General features: G+C 38.2%; 1 protein-coding gene across 1 annotated transcript in view; it reads right to left on the reverse strand.

The window, feature by feature from the left end:
• znf385a (zinc finger protein 385A) overlaps positions 1 to 6,780 on the reverse strand; it is a 63,835-nt gene extending 57,055 nt beyond the window's left edge. Inside the window, exon 1 of the mRNA XM_026243958.1 lies at positions 6,273 to 6,780. Within this exon, the coding sequence (XP_026099743.1) occupies positions 6,273 to 6,282 (10 nt within the window). The 5' untranslated portion in view covers positions 6,283 to 6,780. The remainder of the gene's footprint in view (positions 1 to 6,272) is intronic.
• Between the last annotated feature and the right edge of the window lie 3,468 nt (positions 6,781 to 10,248).

A 10,248-nucleotide genomic window follows, 5' to 3' on the forward strand; every position in this document is an offset into this window, starting at 1 on the left:
AAAAACACACACATGCCGCTTTAGTGAGTAATGATTTCCCTCCACATGGCTAATTTATTACATCGTTCGGCCAGTTCTTCAAACGTTTCCTGACTCGCTCTGTCAGATATCGGATTTTCTTGATGGTTTTGTGGGGTCAAATCTCGCCAGCTGAGACAAAAACAAAACATGGAGAACGCTAACATAAGGTTTGATTAGGTTATAAAACGGGAAGTGAATGTGCATTGGCTAACCAGCAGTTGCTCAGCCAAACCACTAGCAGGTGTTTAGCTTTAATGGGTGTGAAACTGCACATAAAATCAAACCGAAGAGTATCTGCTTGAGGAGGGAAAAACAGAATGGAAAGAACAGTTTGAGTTTCTCCAAAGTGAACAAATCCTTTTAGTCAAAACACGAGAGACATATCATAGTGCTTGACGTAAAGATTGGAGAAAGGTTCACATTCCCGTTCAATTCCATGGAAGTTCTTGGTAGGCACATTCAGGCCAAAAAAAACATAACCCAGAAATGATATGTAATTATGGAAAGGAAACTAGGGGAGAAAAATGATGCTGTGACAACATAGATTAGCTTATGGTCCTGCAAGAATGCACATGCCAAAGAAAAAATCAGTGCTATCATTAACTTAAACTATTAAAAATAATTTTCAGTAACTGAAATAAAGCTAGAATTAAATACAAATTTAATATTTTGTAAACTTCAAAATAATAAAATGCAATAGAACTTGAAAATGTGAAATTCTGCCTTGGCAACTAACTGTAATAAGTTGGAGTAATATTAAGTAGTAATAGTAAAACTAGTAATATTAACACAAACAAAAAAGTTTTATAAAAACAAAAAAAAAACGAATAAAAATTAAATTTACATAAAATTACGAAAACATAAACTAGAATTAAATTTAAGCCAATAAAATAAGAATAAAAACTATAAAAGATAAACAATACTAAAGTAACACCGTACAATAAAGCAGAAACAGTCTACTTATATATACATGACTGGGAGAAATCAGAAGAATAAATAATCCCAAATTACACTTTAAATCTTATTGGATCATCATTTTTGATCAGATTAAACAAGTATTCTACTTCTAATAGGCCATCAGTGGAGAAACACTCTAAAAATCAAACCAGCCATCCGCTGAACACTTGTATGAAAAGACCACCCTAGACCAGAGCAATTTGTGGTTGGTCTAGCAGATTGATCTATAAAAATAAGATATTAACCAGCTATTAAGCATTTTAGAAGCCATGTTGCTCGAAATGCAATAACCAATTATGCTAGTCTTTTCTACAGTTGTAGTACATCATGTTTAAGTAAAGTACACACTTAAAGATGAAGGGCAAGAGTCTAGATTAAATTAGGCTATAATATGCAGCATTCGGACTGGGCTTTAGGGGACAGATCTCATAATTGCTGTGTCATTCTCTTCTAGCCATGCAGAGGAGACGAAAAAAAAAGCAAAAATGCTGAGATTTTCAAACAAACACATTTTTTGTTTCACAACCTCAAGGGACAGGTGAGTGTTAAGGTTGACCGCAGCAAAAGAGAGGAGAGCAGGAAGACAGAAGGTGAGGGGGGAAGGGATGTATGACAGATAACCAGGTAGACAGGAGGCGTGAGAGATGCTGTATCATAAAGACAGATATGCTTCCAATGAACATGAAGTCAGAGATGCAGACATACAGAGAGACATGGCAACACATCAGATGACCCTGGGCACTGTGCATAAATGTCACAAAACATAACGGAAACTAATAAGGGATGGCATGTGTAAATATAGAGAAATATTCTCAGTCCTTCCTTCTGCAATGACTATTAAGCTCAAACACTGGTTCCCCCCAAAATGTAAAGTCATTTTATTTCACATTTCTGCTCTTTTGAGAAAATGTATGGGAATGAATGCTTGTTGTCAGACTCCAAAAATAATAATGTACTATGAAAGTATTCCATATGTGCTATCTTCCAAGTCTACACCATAAGCCATATGATACGTTTTGTGAGAAACTCACCAAAATCTCGAATTACTTAGAAATCAATCTTTCCCTTACTCTCAAATCATTCACTTTTGCATATATTCATACATAATGCATGATGCATGATTGCACGTCATGCCAGGTTTAATAGTAGAACCTGTCTCCATCTATATATATATATATATATATATATATATATATATATATATATGTATGTATGTATATATATATATATACACTGAATAAACTCAATATAAACTGAATGAATTGTAAAAAATGATCAGAATGTAATGGAATGGCTAAGTATTTACTACTAGAAATTTGGAAACTGCATTCACATGATCTTGTTTCCTTTTTTCATTTATTTATTCATTCATTTATTTAGCAAAATTAATATAAACACATGTGGGTGCTACCTAGCAAATGGTACTAAATACTAGAAGTGAACTGTGTCAAAGAAAGTTGAGCATACAAAAAATAAATGAAAGCTATGGTGGGAAGAAGATTTTTGGTAAATAATAGGTTACATTTCTGTCTTTTCCTCACATAAAGCTTCACTGCTGAAGCTTAAACAATGCAGCATGGTGCTAGCAACCCCAAGGTCATGGGTTCGATTTCCAGGAAATGTAACATCTGAAAATGCATACCTTCAATGCTTTAGATAAAATCATCTGCCAAATGCCTAAATGTAAATGAAGCTACTGTACAGCTTCATATAAGTATAGAGCAGAAGTGACATGAGAACACTCATGAAATACATGAGTGTGAGCAAATATTGACCAAACTTTCATTTTTGGACACTGTTCCTTTAAACAAATTGGCTCTGAGAGCTTTACTTATCTGTGTGCGAGCTCAGACAGGTGTGCAGGTGTGCATGGAGGAAAAGGGGGGACGTTCTGACTGACTGGCCACAATAGAAACTCCACACTGGGCAGGCGGCAGTGAATGCACATCGGGGTGCTGCTGCTCGGGTTACTCACCTCTCCTTCAGCAGCCATCCCCACTCTTTGTCTCAGTCCTGCTGATGAAAACACTGGGGGCCAGGCGCAGTGCCACAGCTCAGGAGAGTCGATGTGTGTCTGTGCATTTATAGCAGTGTATGGTCTGTCTTGTGGGGCTTAGTGGATCTCCGCTGTATACACTGCAGGACTTTTATGTTCTATTATCAAAGTAAACTGTGTCTTCACACCACAGGGAACAAATGTCACAACCTGCTCACCTTTCACACAAAAAGATCTAAAAGTACTGAGATGTTCAAACTCATTTACAATAAAAACACTGACAGCCAATCAGAATCCATCCGATTGTAAAGAGCTTGAGAATTTAAAGTGGCAGATGACATAACTGCAGTGTTCTCTTATAAAAAAAAACAGAACGTTAACATGCATCGGTGTGGATGCTAATCCAGTTATCTTTTGATGTGAAAAGGGGTAAGACTAGGTTAAAAAGAGGAAGGGGATCTGGTCAAGGTCATTCAGAGTATATTTAGATAAGGCTGTAAATGAGTCATCACACACACACTGCTCGAAAAGGAAGTTCATAAAAGGATTGTTTTGCATCACACTACAGCTCGTGTAATGTAGAGTGTTGTCCGCGGAAGTGTGTGACATTGTTTTTGTTTACTGGAGTGTAAAATAGTGCAGAGACGTGGAGCCCTGAGTTCATCTGCATTCTAAAGGTCACCACAATGACAAAAGACTTTGTTCAAAATACCAACGACCTACATTAAAACAACAACAAATAAATGAGAAAAAAAAATTAACTATAGAATTATAGTGGAATGTATGATTTGTCTTTAAATGTGGCAATGCAATTTCTACATATGTAGTCATATCCTTAAACATGAGGTCATAGCAGAACCAAGCACACCTATGCAAAAACAAATAATCAAGTATTAATTTATTAATAGCCTATTTTTTAAAAAAGGCATATAAAATGGAAATGTGGTAATGAACACACAGATGCCGGTGGAGTGCTTGAAAACATTTCTCTGTCAGATGAAGAAGCATGCTTGAAAACATTTGTTGTCAGACGTGACTGAAGGATTGGATAGGCGCAGCTGTAATCAGATGGGTTAATGAAGCCATTAGCCCATCTCTCCAGTCACAAACATCATTCCTGCCTCTGCTGATGGGAACGGAGCAGCACGTCCGTGCTTGTCCGTTTGTTCAATCGAGACCAAATTCAAGCACACAAAATAAGCAAAATATATTTTTTAAGGCGAAGAACACGCAACTAAATGGGTTTAGAATTAAAATGTAACGTTTATTATTCAATTTGTTAATTAAAATAGAATAAAAAATTTATTTGATGAAATAATACTAATTATTAATTAAAATTAAATAAATATAAATTATTTGTTCACCCAAGTCTTTCCAAGCATGACTTGACCAAATTGACTTTCTTGTTTACGTGCAAGACAAAAGAAGTAGTTTAGCAGAATGTCCAAGCTGCCCGTTTCCCCACAATGAAAGTAAATGGTACAATATTTTCATTTTAGGTGAATTATCCTTAAAATCATGAAAAAAAACTATATAAAAAAGAGTCTATAAGAGGTGGGAATAATACTTTTTTTGGTAAATTATCTTGTTTAATTTTAACAGAGCATATAGGACATATATAAAGCCTTTAATTCTGAGGATATTTCACTAGTCTGCCCATTCTGCATGCTAGATAAAGACTGCAAATGGAAGGCTGATTGTGGTGCATAATCATACACTGCAACTATAAATCCTTTCTGTCTGTATTAATAATGGCATATAAACACCCACCCACACACACACACACACACACATATAGAGCAGACAGATCACACATTACAAGCCCTATAATCATTATGCTTGGCTCCCTGGAAAACATGCCCTGAGGAAAATGCCGGCGAGAAGTGTAGCAGCCCGGCTGTTAAATTAGCCCAGGCATGCGTTAAACAATGTGGCCTCAACTGGTGTTCCCTCACAGAGCATTACACAAACAAACACACACAGCAACACTTTTATAGCACAGCATCACACAGGTATGTTACAGGTACACTAAAAGAGACCCATTATCGTGATCTAAAATACCTAGAGCTAAGCCACACAACGACAACTGTCCGACACAACTGTGTTGTTGCAATAGAGTACAGAGGCTATATTCACACAACCCCTGCAGGAATATGAGCTGGCTCAGATGCTGCAGCCTCTAGTCACCACACACACACACACACACACATCTACAGCCTAGAGCAATGAAGGAACTCTCCAGAAGCACCCAAAAGACTGTAAAAATTATTAATGCTCAACATTAATAAACTGCCAAGGTTGTTTATAGCTTTAATTTCAGAACTGAGCTCATGATATAGGCCTAGACAATTATAAATAAATAATAAAAATAGGGCTTAAGGCTTGCAAATAGATAAATGCAGAAGATATCAGTACCAAATCAGTTTTCTGCCAATATTATAGATTATTTTTATTCTATGATTTTGGATATTTAATTATGCAAGCTCATTTTCTCTTTACATGTATATTACTTTTGCAATCATCTAACAAACGTTTAATGTTAACCTTTAAAAACAACAATAAACAACATCGTTATGTATTGTAAGTTTCAGTAAATTTACAAACAAAAATTAAATAATAAGTGGATTGATTTTTTTTCTTTTCTTTTCTTTTCTTTTAATGTTTATATATATATATTATTTAATCAAATATATATATAAAAAAATTTATTAAAAAAATTCAGTCACTGATGTTAGAGGCCATAATATTAAAATAGTGATCAATATATCGGTATTGGCCAGAATTTTTATTGCGGTGCATCCTAATTGCAATCATAATTATGGTAATAATAAGCAATGATTTGCACAAAGAATGCAATGGTAAGCCAACAAATAAAATAAAAAACAAGAAAAAAAAAACAAACAAGAAAAAAAATACGCCTGGTCGTATCCATTCATAACCTGCCATAAAGTACACCTAAGGAAGTTCAACTTATCAAGTGGTTTGTTTTGTTCCTTTTATATCTTAAACCTTTCTGTTTTCATATTTGAGTGTCAAAATCCCTCTGAGAATGGTCAGGGGGAGTCTGACCAAGGGTGAAACAGCTTGTACCACTGAACACCCGCTGCTACAACTGTGACCTTCAGCGTCAGCCAACATTCTTGATTCAATACTTGCACATCAGGTCTACACAAGTTGAAAAGAATGGCATTAAGGAAGTTAGGAACTCAATCAAAGAGCTGAGGTTTCCCAAATCACATTTTGATGGTACCGCAACACTTAACACAAAGCTTTGGAGAAAAACCGGAGTAGAACTCACCCAAGATCATCCTAAAAGCCTCTCTCCTTATATCAGGACCAGCTCTCCTCGAATTCTAATCCAGGGGAGCACAAGTTCTTCTCAACGCTCCTCTCTGCGCTTCTCTTCTGAACCAGAAATGAGTCAAGCAACCAGCACAGCGTGAGAGAGAGAATAGCTGTTGTCCATCCTGTATCTGGAATGTCCTCTCTCTCCAGGTGAATAAGCAGTATTCTGAGGGGAGGGATCTGCAGGTCTTCTGCCTTCTTCTCTCAGGTGAGTCAGAGGGCAACGTGGGGGAGGGTCCCGAGACAGGGGTTGGGGGGTCAGAAATGCCAGAGCTCTGGTCAGTGAATGAGCCGAATTCTCTGTAGGTGCACTGGGACACACCGTGCTTCTCTACAGCGGACAGAAGATGAACAGTTTCCCTTCAACAAGAACATTTCTCAGATACCATGAAGAAATGCCTCAGTAGCACAGTCAAGCCGGTGTCTGCGCTGCGCTCTCTCTCTCTTTCTTTTCTCTCTCTCTCTCTCTCTCTCTCTCTCTCTGTGTGTGTCTCTCTCCCCGCTTCATGTTTTTGGGGTTGGGTATAACCTAAAGGCACCTTCCCTGTCTGTGCTCTGATTGGTGGCAGTCCCAACCAATTGGAGAGGCAGCAGCCGCTTGTCATCCTGCAGAGTGGAAAGCAAGGAAGCATTGCCACACACTCTCTCTCAATTTTTCCCTCCATCTCTTTCACTCTCATAATCGGTCTGATTATGGCATTCGTGATGGTGGTGGTCACTTCTCCTTCTCTCACTCCTCTTCTTGTCCCTTTGCAACCCTGTGATGGTCAACTTGTTAGGGGATTAACGTCCTCTCCTCACTCCCTGAAGCTATCCTTTTAGACTCTCTGTTGCAGGAAATATTCGTTACTGAAAGCTTTTCTCAATAGTTTGGGGAGATATGAGAAAGAGACGGAGCATTCAGAAGAGATGAAACAGAGAGCGACAGAGCGAAGGAATCAGGAGGAGGAGGGGGAGATTAAACTAAATTCAAACTGACAGAGGGATGAGGAGACTTGGAGTGACAGAGAAAAGCCTGGAAGGAAGAATAAGAGCGACGAAGAAACTAACAAATACAGAGAGAGACCGGCACAAGATGCGGTCTTAATAAACACAACTGGGCCAATTTCAAAACGTGTCATTTTCGGGTTGGAATGCACCTCATAAAGAATTCAAAATTGAACATCTTCGGGATGTAAGTGATTCGGCTCGCTATACAGACAACAGCAGAGCTTATGGCAGGCTTTCCGAAGGAGGAAAGCCATGCTGCAGGGGTGAATTGAGCATTTAAAAAATGCTAGAAAAGAAAGGAGGCATCAACAATGAATTATCTAAAGCCATATACTAACACACACACTATGCACGCTTGAGCCAGGGGCTAGAAAAAATGCAGTCTTTTATTTTGTCATCCTGTTTGTTGCTTTTCTCTCTCTCTCTCTCTCTCTCTCTCTCTCTCTCTCTCTCCTCTGTTGTCTCTGGCTTGTGCAGTAAGTCAGCGAGTGGAGATCTGAATACTAAGGAGGCTGGCTGACACTCTTGGAAAATAAAGGAGGGTGGGGGAAATTGGATGTATAAGCTCCATTATTATAAAACTACAGGTACATTACACGCACATTCGCACACACGCCGTCATCTGATCCTGGAGGACACTCATACACACTATTAGACCAGCACCTGAGCAAACAGCTCATAATGAGTATGGACTCATGTGTGTGCCCTGATACACCAATGAGTAAACACACTGAGACAGGTGAGATATTTATACTGATCTTTACTGATTAACCTTTCATTATTGGAGCTTTGCTTAATCATTTGCTTTGTAAAGGTCAAGAGGAAGGTCGTGAATCTCAGTTTGTCACTGTGGATGCAAATGGTGACAAAACTAATGAAAAACACCTTCCTGTTGAAGGCATGATGGGCTTTGGATGCTGGTATCCCTATTAGGGTTAGGCCTTGCCTTATCTTGCCTTGCCTTGCCTATTAGGGTTAGGCAAATTTTTAATTTAAGAATTGGCAACATTTTTTATTATAAATGTGAATTTGGATTGAATTGGCAACACCCAACAAGAAGTTGAATTAACTTTACATCAGGATGACAAGATGTGGAATTTATAGGACCTATAAACTTTTTTTTTAGCTTTCAAACAAGAATATCATGCCAACAGTCAACATTTGTTCTGATAAACTTTCCTTCAAAGAAAAAAATTTATTAATTGGGATTATACTCATTTCTTTGAATTACAATTTATTTTAATTCGACCTTAAATTAAAATTCAAACTGCAATGCAATTGAACTGATTTCTGAGTCAGGCTTCTTAACTACTGTAGCTTAATCAGCAAGCCTTTGTCGGACAACCAGCTTTTTTGCTAGTGAACAACATAAAGATTGCACCAAAAACAACAAGAACCAGCATAAACAAACTTTTTTAGGGTTGGCCGATATGACAAGCCAATAATAATCATGTCATGGCTGATAACTGGCACTATGGCATATATTAAAATCATACACGTAAAACTGAATGCTGAATTTAGGCATCTTAGCATTAAAATGTACAGTACAAAAAGTGTACTGTAAAGCACATGTGCAGTGTATATGATTTGCTCAAGATTACATTTAACAGTGTTATTAAATTTTCAATATTATTTTAAATTATTAGGGGTTAAGTGAGCATTACATGATGCCAAAGGTAAATAAAATGAAGAAATGACAATGCAGAGTCAGATGTGGACTGGTCAATAAGCCAGTTTGGTGAGCATAAAAATTCACACTCATCTACCAGGCTGCGTTTCCCAAAAGCATTGTGAGTCAAGTTGATCGTGGAGACAATTAGTGGCAATGGGTTCTATGATCCACATATGCTTACAATTCTTTTGGGAAACACAGCCCAGGTCTTTTCACTGAGGCCATCTGAGCCTGTGAAGGTCAAAGCACTGATAAGCAGGTTGATTAAATGGGCTAGCCCAGTCCTGGCACAACGACTGATGGCTGGGTGGACAGTGTGCCGGTGTGGACGGCAATGCAGAGCTCAAACAGTAGCGTGACCATGTGTGTGTGTCTCATCAAAAGAGGGGATATGGTTTCCTCATTAGTTGTGTTGGGATCAATAATTCAGAGCAGGGCCTTGTTGAGCTCAATGGTCCAAGCGCTAATGTGCTGTCTACCCTTTAGGGACTGGGACCCAGCAGGACTTTAATGGATGTCATGATGAAAGGGTGAAATCCAAGCATTGGTATCTTCTTGCACCCCCTGACTCCGTGTGTGTGTGCGCGTGTGTGTGTGTGTGTAGTCTAGGATGGGACTAAGTCACAGCATGAAGAGAATGGCTATCAAAGAACAGGTGTGAAGAGATGGATGGATAGATGAGAACATCAAGAAAAGACCTGAAGATGACAAGCAACACTACAGTAACTTCCGCATCAAATTGTTACTTAATTAACTTATTAGCTCTTTCTGTGCTTGACAGCTCTGACACAAGAATCACATCAGGACTATCAAGGAGCCATTAATGAAACTAAGACATACAGTGCTTCTCAATAAATTAGAATGTTGTGGAAAGTTCATTTATTTCAGTAATTCAACTCAAATTGTGAAACTTGTGTATTAAATTCAAAGCGCACTGACTGAAGTAGTTTAAGTCTTTGGTTCTTTTAATTGTGATGAGTTCGGCTCACATTTAACAAAAACCCACCAAATTAGAATATGTTGAGATGCCAATCAGCTAATCAACTCAAAACACCTGCAAAGGTTTCCTGAGCCTTCACAATGGTCTCTCAGTTGGGTTCCTTAGGCTACACAATCATGGGGGAACACTGCTGATCTGACAGTTGACACTGACACCCTTCACAAGGAGGGTAAGCAAAAACATTAATTGCCAAAGAAGCTGGCTGTTCACAGAGTGCTGTATCCAAGCATGTTATCAGAAAGTTGAGTGGAAGGAAAAAGTGTGGAA

Source organism: Carassius auratus, unplaced genomic scaffold, assembly GCF_003368295.1.
Source record: "Carassius auratus strain Wakin unplaced genomic scaffold, ASM336829v1 scaf_tig00004557, whole genome shotgun sequence".
NCBI lineage: Eukaryota > Metazoa > Chordata > Actinopteri > Cypriniformes > Cyprinidae > Carassius > Carassius auratus.